The 18091-nt window shown below is 50.3% G+C and overlaps 1 protein-coding gene across 1 annotated transcript in view; it reads right to left on the bottom strand.

The window, feature by feature from the left end:
- The window catches only part of LOC141257272 (cullin-9-like), a 180132-nt gene extending 166317 nt beyond the window's left edge, over positions 1–13815 (bottom strand). The window contains exons 1-4 of the mRNA XM_073671639.1: positions 13229–13815; positions 12824–12978; positions 11429–11827; positions 11231–11294 (exon numbers count right to left, since the gene is read on the bottom strand). Coding sequence (XP_073527740.1) covers positions 11231–11294; positions 11429–11827; positions 12824–12978; positions 13229–13811 — 1201 coding nt within the window. The 5' untranslated portion in view covers positions 13812–13815. The remainder of the gene's footprint in view (positions 1–11230; positions 11295–11428; positions 11828–12823; positions 12979–13228) is intronic.
- Between the last annotated feature and the right edge of the window lie 4276 nt (positions 13816–18091).

The raw sequence follows: 18091 nt of genomic DNA, 5'->3' as shown, positions 1-18091 counted from the left end.
CAACCGGAAGAGGAAGAGGCATATGTGGTACAAGGACAGGTGTCCCGGACTAGATGGGACCCCTCAGCGACCATGAACCAGCATCTGCAATCAGTCTGGGTAGATTGTGTGGAGGCTGCAGGGCTCCGGGACTCCGGAGCCTCAGTCACGTTGATTAGTGCCCGACCAATGTATTGTTCCTGGCAGCCGTATGTTAGTGAACATACCTGGAGGAGAACCTTTGAACATTCGGAGGGCCCGACTACATTTAGGCTGGGGTCACAATCGTGGAATTGTGGATGTAGGATTAGTGCGGCACCTACCAGTAGATGTGTGTAACATACCTGGCGGCGTCCTTGCATAGTGGTCCATCTCCCACTGTGCAAGAGCGCGCACTTGATCTCCAGTCCAGAATGTCTCTCTGGCTTCCCTCCATGCTGTCTGTGTCTGTTTCTGCTGCTTAAGGGCGGCGCCCGATCACTTCCTGCTTTTTGTACCTGCTGTGGGTCACACCCCTTGTGTGTCCTCAGCCTATTGCTGTCTGTCACCTGGTATTTGACCCAGCTGCTCCAATCAATCCCTGCCTGAGCATTGTGTTTCATTCAGTGTGTTCTTTCACTCTGAATGTGCCAGGTCCCTTTCTGTGTTTGCTTGCCTTTCTTGTAGGCTGTATTTCCAGTCCTGTCTGAACACGCTCCTTGCCTGTTCGTTCCTCCTTCTAGGGGCCGCATACCTAGACCCGCTCCCGTATCTTGTCTGTCCTGTCTGAACACGCTCCTAGCCTGTTCCTCCCACCTTCTAGGGGCTGCTACCTAGACCCGCTCCTGTATCTTGCTACTGTGTCTGTTATTGTCTGTATACTCTTCTAGCCTGTTTCCCGTGTTTCTCTATGTCCGTACCTTTCCTTTTTCTGCAGAGTCTGAACTCGTACCTAACTCCTGCTCGTTGTCACTGTACTCCCGTTTGTGAGTTTGTGGTCCACTCGCTACTTCACTGCAAGTACCCTGTAGGTATCCGGTTCTGCCTTTCCCTTCCTGTCTGTTCCGTGTGAACAGAGCCCTGTCCCCCCTGCTCTGCCTTGCTCACCGCTCCGGCGGTTCTAGCCTGCTCTGCCTTGCTCACCGCTCCGGCGGTTCTAGCCTGCTCTGCCTTTGCTCACCGCTCCGGCGGTTCTAGCCTGCTCTGCCTTTGCTCACCGCTCTGGCGGTTCTAGCCTGCTCTGCCTTTGCTCACCGCTCCGGCGGTTCTAGCCTGCTCTGCCTTGCTCACCGTTCCGGCGGTTCTAGCCTGCTCTGCCTTGCTAACCGCTCCGGCGGTTCTAGCCTGCTCTGCCTTTGCTCACCGCTCCTGCGGTTCTAGCCTGCTCTGCCTTTGCTCACCGCTCCGGCGGTTCTAGCCTGCTCTGCCTTTGCTCACCGCTCCGGCGGTTCTAGCCTGATCTGCCTTTGCTCACCGCTCCGGCGGTTCTAGCCTGTTCTGCCTTTGCTCACTGCTCCGGCAGTCTCGCTCTGCTCTGACTCCTTTGCTCACTGCCCCGGCAGTCTCGCTCTGCTCTGACTCCTTGCTCACTGCTCCGGCAGTCTCGCTCAGCTCTGACCCTTTGCTCACCGCTCCAGGCGGCCTTGTCCTGCTCTACTCTTGCTCATCGCTCCAGGCGGCCTCGTCCTGCTCTACTCTTGCTCACCGCTCCAGGCGGCCTCGTCCTGCTCTACTCTTGCTCACCGCTCCAGGCGGTCTCGTCCTGCCCTGCTCTCGCTCACCTCTCTGGGCGGCCTCACTCTGCTGTGTTTGTCCGCCACATCTGTGGTTCTGTTCCTGAGTCCCAGTGTGTACTGGGTCCTATCCCGTCTGTGTTCCTACCTGCTAGTGCCTCCCTGTCTGCACTCTAGCTGTGCTTGCCTGTACCCCCCCTGCCTGCATACCCGCCTGCCTGCATACCAGTCGTGCCTGCCTATACCCACCAGTCTGTGTGCCAGCCTAACCAGTCTGTTCCTGTATTCCCCTGTGTGGGTCAACAGCCGTGTCCGGGGTCTGTCCTGGAGTAGCACCTGGTCCCTCTGCTCGGTTTCTCCTTGGTGCACTGGCGTCGTATGCCGTCGTGCGACCCTGGTCGGATCGGGTGAATACCTAGTTACGCCCCTCCAGGCATTCACTCTCCGGCACGGTCCAGTGGAATCACACGCACACGCCGCTCAGCCCGGGCGTGTGCATTACAATGTGTTGCTGGGTGGTGTGCTACTGGGCTAATATCATAACCCGAAGCCAAGGACTGGTTCACACTGCGTCAGCCGAGCGAAAACGGAGCATTCTCAACATGCCAACTAACCCTCCGCCAGTGGTGAGTAACGCACAAAATGCAATGACTGTTACCATGAAGGAATGTGACCTGGGGAAGTAAATGACATTAGGGAGGAAGCCCAGGGACTTCGGGACACTGGGTCTACCATCACCTTGGTTTCCCAGAACACTATTTACCAGGCCGCCAAGTGACCATCCCCCTAGCTGGGTGTCAGCACTCTGGGGTTGGTCGCAATGGATACAAGTTTGGTTCTCATTGGGCACGTGTGGAGTCTCCCAGGACAAACCAGGGAAAGGATATGGAGGACCCTGTGGGAGGAACAGACTACTGTACCAGCGAACTGAATACAGAGTCCTCGTCTCAGGGCTTCACCCATCGGGGAGTTGGCAGGATGTGAAAGACCATATGAGAGAAGCTGGAGATGTCTACTGTGACGAAACAGCTTCTAACCTTAATCAGCCAGACTTCTAGATTTGTTAAGCCAAGAGAAATACACTATTGTGTTTGTGTTGACTTGTGAATGTACAGTATTTGTGTTTCTTTGGCTGGTCAAGAACTGTGGCTCCGGGTGAAACAATGATGTTTGTTACTATGCTAATTACATATTGTCCTAAAGCCAGCTAGATGTTTATTTAAAGAGTCCCCCCTGCTATACCAACTATGTAAATTGATTAAATGCTCAAACAATGAGACCTGAGTGAGCCCTGCACCTTTACCTCTGACCTGTGACTGATGACCTTATCCACATACTGTATGTAAATATAAAAAAGGGTTTTTCTATCCTGCTGCAAAGAGAACTGAAAGGGAGACTCAAAGGTGAGACAAATAATTCAGGAGAGTAGCTTGGTAGCATGGCTCGATCCAGAGAGACACAGATTTGTATTCTACATAATTCTGGTCTAAGGGTGCACGGCCCTGACTGGAAAGATACGGATCTGCTCCACTGACCATCAGAGAGCCCATAGATACATTTGGGGAGACCAGGTTGGGACGATGAAGTCACCTGGCCCCATGGATATGTTATTTGGGGTTGCCAGGTGGGACTCTCCGGTCGCCTGGAACCTATGGAGACATTTGGAGAAGCCAGATTGGGACTAGTGGGTCATCTGGCCCCATGGAAACTCTCGGAGAGGCCAGGGTGGGACTCTCGGGTCTCCTGGCCTTGTACCTTGATGGACTGTCAGCTTCCTAAGCTTGTCACTATCTCCTCTCTGTGGGGGCCCCCTAAAAGCAGGGGGCCACTGGTTGAGGTAGCTGGCCCTGGAAGTCCCAAAATCGCAGCTGATGTATTCTCGGCAGGCCACTGTAAGGGTGAGACTGTATAATGTTGTACCATCTTGGGTATTTATTGAACCACCAAACGGACAATAAACAGATAGAACAGTCCCAGCAAAGTATTGCCACACTGTTTTACCCTCACCCGGTGTTGTCTGAGTAGTATTATGCCCACAGAAGACCCTGGGTCTTCACATCTTCCATGTTGATGTACACTGGGGGGAATGGGGACTGTGGAGTTTATTTGCAAAGACGACATGGAATATGCTTTGAGGAAACTGGATGATATAAAGTTTTGTTCTCATGAAGGTGAGACCTCTCGCATTCATGTCCGTGCTGAAAAAGTGGGGGAGGAGTGTAAGGAGCTGGCCTTATTCCAAGTCAATGGACGATTGAGGCAGTAGAGCTTGTCCTTACAACGCTACAGCTTCCCCATCCAATACAAATGGGGAAGCCAACACCAGGACACGGATGGACTGTCCCGACTAGAAGAACCATAGACTCCCTCAGGCCGACCTACCCCTACCACTGTACAAGGAACTATCAACAGTTGAGCAATGTGGACTAAAGTGAGGTGGTGAGAGGTCTGTGTAGATCTCATGGCGTGCTCACTTATTAAGAGGGGGAGAGGTTGGGATGGTGTGATTTGGTGTATGGGGTATCCTTCTGTTTATATTCATATTTTTATGGATTTTCAGAGTGTTGCTTTGTATCATTCTGTGTCTAGAGTCTTAATGACCTTCCAAAAGGTCTGATAATTGAAGTTACCATCTGCAGTGTGAAGGTGTCCATGCCTCTTGATGATCCCCTGCTGACATTATCACACCCTGTAGTACCTTGAGCTCTGAGACACAGTTCCCAGGTGTGGGGGAGTCAGAAAACCATCCAAACGGTCTACCCACCCCTGGAAATAACGAGGGGGCCTGAGGAGGACACGGACATGTAAGTTAGATCCTTGTGTGGGACACTGATGTGAAGGCCAGTGAGACTGGAAGAAACCCGGATTGCCAGGAAAATACTGCAGGAGGAGTCTATATGTGTTACGCTCATGCCTGGATCTTCTGGCATAGGCGTGGTTAGTGGTCCCACTGGGCCAGGTTCCGAGGAGTGCCTGGAGAGGCGTGACTAAGGGCCTTGCCAGATCTGACCGTGGCTCATACAGTGGCTTAGTCGACTCCGTGAACCAAGGAGGGACGTGGGAGGTGGCCCAGGTGCTACTCCAGGGTAGACCCCGGTCACAGCTGTTGATCCACACCGGGGTATGCAGGAATGGGCAGGTACTGGCGGGCACGGCTTGTAGGCAGGCAGGTACTGGCAGGCATGGCTGATAGGCAGGCAGCTAGGTAGACAGGCTGGATAGGGACCAGCACAGACTGGGATACAGGAGCAGAGCCGCAGGTGCGGACGGGAAGCGGAGCAGAGCAGCACGTGTGGACAGGAAACGGAGCAGAGCAGCAGGTGCGGCCGGGAAGGAATGCCGCAGGTGCGGACGGGAAGGAATGTCGCAGGAGCGGCCAGGCGGGAATGGCGCAGGAGCGGCCAGGCGGGACAGGGCTCTGTTCACATGGAACAGACAGGGTCTGGAAAATGCAGGAAGTTAGAAGTTAGCTAGAACACAGAGGAAACATACAGAGGCAGGTAAACGGGACAAGCAGAGCCAGATACACACAAGGTCCTTGCTATGAAGTAGCGAGTGGACACAGAACTCACAAACAGAAGTACAGAGACAACAGATTGGAGTTAGGTACTGGTTCAGACACTGCAGGTAAGGAGGAAGGTACTGGAATAGACACAGGAGGTGGAGGGAAAGATCTAACATAGAAGCAAACAAGAGACAGACAAAGACACAGTACAGACGGGAACATACGCAGGAACGGGATACAAGTACAGGTGTGGGTACTCAGCCCCCAGGGTGGCAGAACAAGATAGCTACAGGACAGGACAGGACCTGGCAACTCAGCGGCTGCACATAGCACACTGACAGAAAGTGTTGCTCAGGCACCTCCCACTGGGCGGGGGCGCCTTAAGTATCCAGTGACTCATAGCAATAGGCTGGGGACAGAATAGGAATGCGCGCACTGTTCCTTTAACCCCTTTATAGCCTAGGGCATATTAGTACGCCCTAGGCCACCACCCCCGGTTCAGCACAGGCTCCGGCACTGAGCCCGCACTGAACCGGGCACATATCAGCTGATTCTTACAGCTGACATGTGCCCGCAACAGCTGCAGGTGGAATCGTGATCCACCCGCGGCTGTTAAACAGTTAAACGCCGCTGTCGCCGCTGTCAATCTCTGACAGCGGCATTTAACAAAGCCACACCGGAAGCGCGTCACTTACCCCGCCCATCGGTGACCCCGTCATGTGATCGTGGGCAGACCCCTGTGGTTGTCATGTCTCGTTAGCTATGAGAGCCACCTAGTGGTTGGCGCTCATAGCACAGGAGCATTTCTCTTGCATACAGGCGATCTGCTATCACCTGTGTGCAGTAGAAGCAATCAGAAAACTGCAGCTTCTAGTCTCCTATGGACACTATTGAAGCAAGCAGAAAGTGTAAAAAAATGGTTTTAAAAATATAACAAAAATAAAAAAATATAAAAGTTTATATCACCCCCCTTTCGCCCCATTCAAAATAAAATAATAATAAAACAACCCACATACACATATTTGGTATCGCCGCGTTCAGAATCGCCCAATCTATCAACATAAGAAAAGAATTAATCCGATCGGTAAACGGCGTAACAAGAAATAAATTCTAAACGCCAGAATTACGTTTTTTTGGTCGCTGCAACATTGCAATAAAATGCAATTAAGGGCGATCAAAACATCGGATCTACCCCAATATGGCATCAATAAAAACGTCAGCCCGGCGGGCAAAAAATAAGCGCTCACCCGGCCCCAGATCCCGAAAAATGGAGACGCTACGGGTCTCGGAAAATGCCGCCATTTTTTTTTTATTTTTAGCAAACTTTGGATTTTTTTTCACCTCTTAAATAAAAAAGAACCTGTACATGTTTGGTGGCTACGAACTCGTAATGTCCTGGAGAATAATAATGGCCGGTCAGTTTTACCATCCAGTGAACGTGGAAAGAAATAACAACAACTGTGGAATGGCATTTTCTTTGCAATTTCACCGCACTTGGAATTTTTTCCCGTTTTCCAGTACATGATATGGTAAAACCTGTGATGGCGTTTAAAAGAACAACTCGTCCCGCAAAAAATAAGCCCTCACATGGCCATATTGAATGAAAAATAAAAAAGCTATGATTCTGGGAACAAGGGGAGCAAAAAAGGAAAATGCAAAAACGGAAAAACCCAAGGTCCTTAAGGGGTTAAGACTCAGGAAGTTCCAGCGCCGCCGCCGTAAGCCAGCAGACAAGAGACCTGCACACAGCAGGTAGAGGAGCACAGCACACAGCAGGTAGAGGAGCACAGCACACAGCAGGTAGAGGAGCACAGCACACAGCAGGTAGAGGAGCACAGCACACAGCAGGTAGAGGAGCACAGCACACAGCAGGTAGAGGAGCACAGCGCGCAGCAGGTAGAGGAGCACAGCACACAGCAGGTAGAGGCGCACAGCACGCAGCAGGTAGAGGAGCACAGCACACAGCAGGTAGAGGAGCACAGCACGCAGCAGGTAGAGGAGCACAGCACGCAGCAGGTAGAGGAGCACAGCACACAGCAGGTAGAGGAGCACAGCACGCAGCAGGTAGAGGAGCACAGCACGCAGCAGGTAGAGGAGCACAGCGCGCAGCAGGTAGAGGAGCACAGCGCGCAGCAGGTAGAGGAGCACAGCGCGCAGCAGGTAGAGGAGCACAGCGCGCAGCAGGTAGAGGAGCACAGCGCGCAGCAGGTAGAGGAGCACAGCGCGCAGCAGGTAGAGGAGCACAGCACGCAGCAGGTAGAGGAGCACAGCACGCAGCAGGTAGAGGAGCACAGCGCGCAGCAGGTAGAGGAGCACAGCGCGCAGCAGGTAGAGGAGCACAGCGCGCAGCAGGTAGAGGAGCACAGCGCGCAGCAGGTAGAGGAGCACAGCGCGCAGCAGGTAGAGGAGCACAGCGCGCAGCAGGTAGAGGAGCACAGCGCGCAGCAGGTAGAGGAGCACAGCGCGCAGCAGGTAGAGGAGCACAGCACGCAGCAGGTAGAGGAGCACAGCACGCAGCAGGTAGAGGAGCACAGCACGCAGCAGGTAGAGGAGCACAGCACGCAGCAGGTAGAGGAGCACAGCACGCAGCAGGTAGAGGAGCACAGCGCGCAGCAGGTAGAGGAGCACAGCGCGCAGCAGGTAGAGGAGCACAGCACGCAGCAGGTAGAGGAGCACAGCACGCAGCAGGTAGAGGAGCACAGCACGCAGCAGGTAGAGGAGCACAGCACGCAGCAGGTAGAGGAGCACAGCACGCAGCAGGTAGAGGAGCACAGCGCACAGCAGGTAGAGGAGCACAGCGCGCAGCAGGTAGAGGAGCACAGCACGCAGCAGGTAGAGGAGCACAGCACGCAGCAGGTAGAGGAGCACAGCACGCAGCAGGTAGAGGAGCACAGCACGCAGCAGGTGCACAGCGCGCAGCAGGTAGAGGAGCACAGCACACAGCAGGTAGAGGAGCACAGCACACAGCAGGTAGAGGAGCACAGCACGCAGCAGGTAGAGGAGCACAGCACACAGCAGGTAGAGGAGCACAGCACACAGCAGGTAGAGGAGCACAGCACACAGCAGGTAGAGGAGCACAGCACGCAGCAGGTAGAGGAGCACAGCACACAGCAGGTAGAGAAGCACAGCACGCAGCAGGTAGAGGAGCACAGCACGCAGCAGGTAGAGGAGCACAGCACACAGCAGGTAGAGGAGCACAGCGCGCAGCAGGTAGAGGAGCACAGCACACAGCAGGTAGAGGAGCACAGCACGCAGCAGGTAGAGGAGCACAGCACGCAGCAGGTAGAGGAGCACAGCACACAGCAGGTAGAGGAGCACAGCACACAGCAGGTAGAGGAGCACAGCACGCAGCAGGTAGAGGAGCACAGCACACAGCAGGTAGAGGAGCACAGCGCGCAGCAGGTAGAGGAGCACAGCACACAGCAGGTAGAGGAGCACAGCACACAGCAGGTAGAGGAGCACAGCACGCAGCAGGTAGAGGAGCACAGCACGCAGCAGGTAGAGGAGCACAGCGCGCAGCAGGTAGAGGAGCACAGCGCGCAGCAGGTAGAGGAGCACAGCGCACAGCAGGTAGAGGAGCACAGCGCGCAGCAGGTAGAGGAGCACAGCACACAGCAGGTAGAGGAGCACAGCACGCAGCAGGTAGAGGAGCACAGCACGCAGCAGGTAGAGGAGCACAGCACGCAGCAGGTAGAGGAGCACAGCACGCAGCAGGTGCACAGCGCGCAGCAGCTAGAGGAGCACAGCACACAGCAGGTAGAGGAGCACAGCACACAGCAGGTAGAGGAGCACAGCACACAGCAGGTAGAGGAGCACAGCACGCAGCAGGTAGAGGAGCACAGCACGCAGCAGGTAGAGGAGCACAGCGCGCAGCAGGTAGAGGAGCACAGCACACAGCAGGTAGAGGAGCACAGCACGCAGCAGGTAGAGGAGCACAGCACACAGCAGGTAGAGGAGCACAGCACGCAGCAGGTAGAGGAGCACAGCACGCAGCAGGTAGAGGAGCACAGCACGCAGCAGGTAGAGGAGCACAGCACGCAGCAGGTAGAGGAGCACAGCACGCAGCAGGTAGAGGAGCACAGCACGCAGCAGGTAGAGGAGCACAGCACGCAGCAGGTAGAGGAGCACAGCACGCAGCAGGTAGAGGAGCACAGCACGCAGCAGGTAGAGGAGCACAGCACGCAGCAGGTAGAGGAGCACAGCGCGCAGCAGGTAGAGGAGCACAGCACGCAGCAGGTAGAGGAGCACAGCACGCAGCAGGTAGAGGAGCACAGCACGCAGCAGGTAGAGGAGCACAGCACGCAGCAGGTAGAGGAGCACAGCGCGCAGCAGGTAGAGGAGCACAGCGCGCAGCAGGTAGAGGAGCACAGCGCGCAGCAGGTAGAGGAGCACAGCACACAGCAGGTAGAGGAGCACAGCACACAGCAGGTAGAGGAGCACAGCACGCAGCAGGTAGAGGAGCACAGCACGCAGCAGGTAGAGGAGCACAGCACGCAGCAGGTAGAGGAGCACAGCACGCAGCAGGTAGAGGAGCACAGCGCACAGCAGGTAGAGGAGCACAGCGCGCAGCAGGTAGAGGAGCACAGCGCGCAGCAGGTAGAGGAGCACAGCACGCAGCAGGTAGAGGAGCACAGCGCGCAGCAGGTAGAGGAGCACAGCGCGCAGCAGGTAGAGGAGCACAGCGCGCAGCAGGTAGAGGAGCACAGCACGCAGCAGGTAGAGGAGCACAGCACGCAGCAGGTAGAGGAGCACAGCACGCAGCAGGTAGAGGAGCACAGCACGCAGCAGGTAGAGGAGCACAGCGCGCAGCAGGTAGAGGAGCACAGCGCGCAGCAGGTAGAGGAGCACAGCGCGCAGCAGGTAGAGGAGCACAGCACGCAGCAGGTAGAGGAGCACAGCACGCAGCAGGTAGAGGAGCACAGCACGCAGCAGGTAGAGGAGCACAGCACGCAGCAGGTAGAGGAGCACAGCACGCAGCAGGTAGAGGAGCACAGCACGCAGCAGGTGCACAGCGCGCAGCAGGTAGAGGAGCACAGCACACAGCAGGTAGAGGAGCACAGCACACAGCAGGTAGAGGAGCACAGCACGCAGCAGGTAGAGGAGCACAGCACGCAGCAGGTAGAGGAGCACAGCACACAGCAGGTAGAGGAGCACAGCACACAGCAGGTAGAGGAGCACAGCGCACAGCAGGTAGAGGAGCACAGCGCACAGCAGGTAGAGGAGCACAGCGTACAGCAGGTAGAGGAGCACAGCGCACAGCAGGTAGGGGAGCACAGCGCACAGCAGGTAGAGGAGCACAGCACACAGCAGGTAGAGGAGCACAGCACACAGCAGGTAGAGGAGCACAGCACACAGCAGGTAGAGGAGCACAGCACACAGCAGGTAGAGGAGCACAGCACTTAGCAGGTAGAGGCACACAGCAGGTAGAGGAGCACAGCACACAGCAGGTAGAGGAGCACAGCACACAGCAGGTAGAGGAGCACAGCACAGAGCAGGTAGAGGAGCACAGCACACAGCAGGTAGAGGAGCACAGCACACAGCAGGTAGAGGAGCACAGCACACAGCAGGTAGAGGAGCACAGCACACAGCAGGTAGAGGAGCACAGCACACAGCAGGTAGAGGAGCACAGCACACAGCAGGTAGAGGTGCACAGTGCTCAGCCTGGACTGGTAGGTAAGTTGGTGGTCTTGCATGGTGGGAGATGGTAAGCCATGCCAGCACGCCGCCAGGGATGTTACAATATGGAGAAGGATCTGGACCATTTTATCCTCTGTCTGCTGGATTGTTGGACTCTCATCTCCCGGGACATTTGTCTCATTACCGAACTGCATTTGTATTTCTGGACTATATTATCCTCTGTGTGGTGGATTGTATATGGACCTTTCAGTTTTGCCTATAATAAAGGTCTTGGGATTGTTCACTCTTCTCGAGCTCTGTTTATTGTGTGATGTTGGAGGAGGACCCCGTGACAGTGGTCCTCTGCTGTCCTGGGCACAGAATGGCAATGCTGTTCAGCGTCTCCACCTGCACTCACCTGCTACATCATTAGTGACCCCCATAGTCTTCTTGCCCCTCTGCAGGATATGACGCACGTCAACCTGCAAGGAAAGACAACACATGACAAAATGTCCATGTACTCGCCTTCTGCCCACAGACCGGGCACCAAAACCACGTGTGTGGACAGCGGCTGATGGAAGAGGCCCCTGATCCTCAGAGAGCAGACAGCACCTACCTGCACCGGCGGCATCTCCCTCCCGCTCTGCCAGAAGGTGCCCTCATCACCCACATGCATCTCACGAGGGTCATGGATCATGCGCACGTCCATCTCCTGCTGCAGAGTGTGACACGTGTGCGTCATGTCCTCACATGTGCTGGAAACGTGGGTCCTGGGGGTACATGACTGCTGCGGCACACCAGATCCACCCCGGCACATAGATGGATGCCCCTCCGTCCTCCAGCCCATAACCCGCACCAGCTCGCAGATCAGGCTGCCCATCGCCATGCAGAAGTCAAACTGGCGCTGGAGGCGGTCTGTGTCCTCGCGGTCCGGCCGGTCGCTGCTCAGCTGGTCCAACAATGATGTCACACACAGGTAACGTTTCACCAACGAGAAGAGCTGCTTCCCCGGGATCTGCCGAAAAAAGACCAATCACAGAACAGCCAATCTCAACCCAGGGGCCGCACCAAAAAGCCTCCACTCACAGAGGACGGGGAGCAAACACATCAGTCTACACCCCCAGCAAGATCAGCCGCAGCCTCCCCCCTCCGGAGGAGGACAGCCGCAGCCTCCCCCCTCCGGAGGAGGACAGCCGCAGCCTCCCCCCCTCCGGAGGAGGACAGCCGCAGCCTCCCCCCTCCGGAAGAGGACAGCCGCAGCCTCCCCCCTCCGGAGGACAGCCGCAGCCTCCCCCCTCCGGAGGAGGCCAGCCGCAGCCCCCCCCCTCCGGAGGAGGACAGCCGCAGCCTCCCCCCTCCGGAGGAGGACAGCCGCAGCCTCCCCACTCAGTAGGAGGACAGCCGCAGCCTCCCCACTCCGGAGGAGGACAGCCGCAGCCTCCCCCCTCCAGAGGAGGACAGCCGCAGCCTCCCCCCTCCAGAGGAGGACAGCCGCAGCCTCCCCACTCAGTAGGAGGACAGCCGCAGCCTCCCCACTCCGGAGGAGGACAGCCGCAGCCTCCCCCCTCCAGAGGAGGACAGCCGCAGCCTCCCCACTCAGTAGGAGGACAGCCGCAGCCTCCCCCCTCCGGAGGAGGACAGCCGCAGCCTCCCCCCTCCAGAGGAGGACAGCCGCAGCCTCCCCCCTCCGGAGGAGGACAGCCGCAGCCTCCCCCCTCCAGAGGAGGACAGCCGCAGCCTCCCCCCTCCGGAGGACAGCCGCAGCCTCCCCACTCAGTAGGAGGACAGCCGCAGCCTCCCCCCTCCAGAGGAGGACAGCCGCAGCCTCCCCCCTCCAGGGGTGAAAATACAGGTCGGAGTTGGATGGGATCTCTAGGCGTGGTGTTTCTTCCCGGACCTGTTGTGGGGTCCGGACTTGGGAGGGGGGGGCAGGGAGGTTCTTTATGAAGGGTCTCAGGTGGGATAATTGCACCCCATCATCTCCGTCTTCCCGTGTGATTTCTACACTCACCTGGGGGAGGTGGATGCCATCAAAAGAGATGCAATGTTCCTCCGAGCTGGTGGTCTCCGCAAACAGCTGCAGCAGTGTGAAGCGAGACTCGAAATCCATGTGCTGCTCGATGCCGTCCTGCTGACTGAGGGACAACAAGACGTGGGCGCGACTTCCTGCAAAACACACAAGCAGCCGTCATGGCGAGCGCCCCCGGGCACAGCGCCGGGCGATGCCCGCAGTGGCCAGATCTGTCTACGTCAGGGGACGCCGGGGACAACCAATGTGGCTGCATGATGGCTCCCACAGGGCCTCACGCCAGCCACCCCCCAGCCTCACGCCAGCCACCCCCCGGCCTCACGCCATCTACCCCCCGGCCTCACGCCATCTACCCCCGGCCTCACGCCATCTATCCCCCGGCCTCACCTGCATCATGTGACGCCAGAGCGCGCAGCATCTTGCCGGCATTCTTACGGATCTGCTTCTCCGGGTTGCACAGCATCTTCATCAGCAGGTCCAGCGCTCCAGTCTCCTTGAAGACCCCAGCCAGCGAGCCGATGCTGGCGTAAGCGCTCAGCACGTGGATAGTGTTGAGGATGGAGGAGTCGGGACCACAGCTGTGCGACATCTGCCGGGCGGCTCTCTGCACCAGCATCCGAACGTCTTCTGACATTTCCTGCAGGGCGCCCTCGTCTGGGGCCCCGGGGCTCTTCTCCTCAGGGACCCCGGGCCCCTCAGGCTTCCGTTTCCCCAACAGGGTGGGGCAGTTGCTGTACACCTCCTCGGCTGACATCCACATGAGGATGTTGGAGGACTTGTTCTCCGCTTGTGAAGTGGCTCCACTGCTGCCGGACCCCGACTCCTCCGTGCTGAGCACCGCCCATCGGATCAGATATTCCACATGACCGTCCACGCTCCATCGCTGCCGCAAAAGCTCCTCTGGCTGCGCCTGAAGCTTCGGGGCCAGCTGGACCAGGAGATTGCCGTTCCTCCGCTCCCCCACCAACATGGCCGACACTACACACCGGAAAGCAGCAAGGTCAAATCTGAGCACGGCCAGAAATAATGTCCCCGACACTGGTCCTTCCACCTGTCCTCCATTACCCAGAGCGCTGACAAACAGCCTCCCCCACATTATATATATATATACAGGGAGCACTGGTTATAATACTGCAGTTATTACATACAGTATATTATATATATATACAGGGAGCACTGGTTATAATACTGCAGTTATTACATACAGTATATTATATATATATACAGGGAGCACTGGTTATAATACTGCAGTTATTACATACAGTATATTATATATATATATACAGGGGGCACTGGTTATAATACTGCAGTTATTACATACAGTATATTATATATATATACAGGGGGCACTGGTTATAATACTGCAGTTATTACATACAGTATATTATATATATATACAGGGGGCACTGGTTATAATACTGCAGTTATTACATACAGTATATTATATATATATATACAGGGGGCACTGGTTATAATACTGCAGTTATTACATACAGTATATTATATATATATATATATATATACAGGGGGCACTGGTTATAATACTGCAGTTATTACATACAGTATATTATATATATATATATACAGGGAGCACTGGTTATAATACTGCAGTTATTACATACAGTATATTATATATATATATATATACAGGGGGCACTGGTTATAATACTGCAGTTATTACATACAGTATATTATATATATATATATATATACAGGGGGCACTGGTTATAATACTGCAGTTATTACATACAGTATATTATATATATATACAGGGAGCACTGGTTATAATACTGCAGTTATTACATACAGTATATTATATATATATACAGGGAGCACTGGTTATAATACTGCAGTTATTACATACAGTATATTATATATATATATATACAGGGAGCACTGGTTATAATACTGCAGTTATTACATACAGTATATTATATATATATACAGGGAGCACTGGTTATAATACTGCAGATATTACATACAGTATATTATATATATATACAGGGAGCACTGGTTATAATACTGCAGTTATTACATACAGTATATTATATATATATACAGGGAGCACTGGTTATAATACTGCAGTTATTACATACAGTATATTATATATATATATATACAGGGAGCACTGGTTATAATACTGCAGTTATTACATACAGTATATTATATATATATATACAGGGGGCACTAGTTATAATACTGCAGTTATTACATACAGTATATTATATATATATACAGGGAGCACTGGTTATAATACTGCAGTTATTACATACAGTATATTATATATATATACAGGGGGCACTGGTTATAATACTGCAGTTATTACATACAGTATATTATATATATATATACAGGGGGCACTGGTTATAATACTGCAGTTATTACATACAGTATATTATATATATATACAGGGAGCACTGGTTATAATACTGCAGTTATTACATACAGTATATTATATATATATACAGGGAGCACTGGTTATAATACTGCAGTTATTACATACAGTATATTATATATATATACAGGGAGCACTGGTTATAATACTGCAGTTATTACATACAGTATATTATATATATATACAGGGAGCACTGGTTATAATACTGCAGTTATTACATACAGTATATTATATATATATACAGGGAGCACTGGTTATAATACTGCAGTTATTACATACAGTATATTATATATATATACAGGGGGCACTGGTTATAATACTGCAGTTATTACATACAGTATATTATATATATATATACAGGGGGCACTGGTTATAATACTGCAGTTATTACATACAGTATATTATATATATATATATATATATACAGGGGGCACTGGTTATAATACTGCAGTTATTACATACAGTATATTATATATATATATATACAGGGAGCACTGGTTATAATACTGCAGTTATTACATACAGTATATTATATATATATATATATACAGGGGGCACTGGTTATAATACTGCAGTTATTACATACAGTATATTATATATATATATATATATACAGGGGGCACTGGTTATAATACTGCAGTTATTACATACAGTATATTATATATATATACAGGGAGCACTGGTTATAATACTGCAGTTATTACATACAGTATATTATATATATATACAGGGAGCACTGGTTATAATACTGCAGTTATTACATACAGTATATTATATATATATATATACAGGGAGCACTGGTTATAATACTGCAGTTATTACATACAGTATATTATATATATATACAGGGAGCACTGGTTATAATACTGCAGATATTACATACAGTATATTATATATATATACAGGGAGCACTGGTTATAATACTGCAGTTATTACATACAGTATATTATATATATATACAGGGAGCACTGGTTATAATACTGCAGTTATTACATACAGTATATTATATATATATATATACAGGGAGCACTGGTTATAATACTGCAGTTATTACATACAGTATATTATATATATATATACAGGGGGCACTAGTTATAATACTGCAGTTATTACATACAGTATATTATATATATATACAGGGAGCACTGGTTATAATACTGCAGTTATTACATACAGTATATTATATATATATACAGGGGGCACTGGTTATAATACTGCAGTTATTACATACAGTATATTATATATATATATACAGGGGGCACTGGTTATAATACTGCAGTTATTACATACAGTATATTATATATATATATACAGGGGGCACTGGTTATAATACTGCAGTTATTACATACAGTATATTATATATATATATATACAGGGAGCACTGGTTATAATACTGCAGTTATTACATACAGTATATTATATATATATATATACAGGGAGCACTGGTTATAATACTGCAGTTATCACATACAGTATATTATATATATATATACAGGGGGCACTGGTTATAATACTGCAGTTATTACATACAGTATATTATATATATATACAGGGAGCACTGGTTATAATACTGCAGTTATTACATACAGTATATTATATATATATATATACAGGGAGCACTGGTTATAATACTGCAGTTATTACATACAGTATATTATATATATATATACAGGGGGCACTGGTTATAATACTGCAGTTATTACATACAGTATATTATATATATATACAGGGAGCACTGGTTATAATACTGCAGTTATTACATACAGTATATTATATATATACAGGGAGCACTGGTTATAATACTGCAGTTATTACATACAGTATATTATATATATATATACAGGGAGCACTGGTTATAATACTGCAGTTATCACATACAGTATATTATATATATATACAGGGGGCACTGGTTATAATACTGCAGTTATTACATACAGTATATTATATATATATATATACAGGGGACACTGGTTATAATACTGCAGTTATTACATACAGTATATTATATATATATATATACAGGGGACACTGGTTATAATACTGCAGTTATTACATACAGTATATTATATATATATACAGGGAGCACTGGTTATAATACTGCAGTTATTACATACAGTATATTATATATATATACAGGGAGCACTGGTTATAATACTGCAGTTATTACATACAGTATATTATATATATATATATACAGGGAGCACTGGTTATAATACTGCAGTTATTACATACAGTATATTATATATATATATACAGGGGGCACTGGTTATAATACTGCAGTTATTACATACAGTATATTATATATATATACAGGGAGCACTGGTTATAATACTGCAGTTATTACATACAGTATATTATATATATATATACAGGGAGCACTGGTTATAATACTGCAGTTATTACATACAGTATATTATATATATATACAGGGAGCACTGGTTATAATACTGCAGTTATTACATACAGTATATTATATATATATATATACAGGGAGCACTGGTTATAATACTGCAGTTATTACATACAGTATATTATATATATATACAGGGAGCACTGGTTATAATACTGCAGTTATTACATACAGTATATTATATATATATATATATATACAGGGTGCACTGGTTATAATACTGCAGTTATTACATACAGTATATTATATATATATATACAGGGGGCACTGGTTATAATACTGCAGTTATTACATACAGTATATTATATATATATACAGGGAGCACTGGTTATAATACTGCAGTTATTACATACAGTATATTATATATATACAGGGGGCACTGGTTATAATACTGCAGTTATTACATACAGTATATTATATATATATACAGGGAGCACTGGTTATA

The sequence above is a fragment of the Phyllobates terribilis genome, unplaced genomic scaffold (genome assembly GCF_046119375.1).
Source record: "Phyllobates terribilis strain yellow unplaced genomic scaffold, ASM4611937v1 Scaffold_3__8_contigs__length_932513732, whole genome shotgun sequence".
NCBI classification, from domain to species: domain Eukaryota; kingdom Metazoa; phylum Chordata; class Amphibia; order Anura; family Dendrobatidae; genus Phyllobates; species Phyllobates terribilis.
This window is presented reverse-complemented; position numbering and strand designations above follow the sequence as displayed.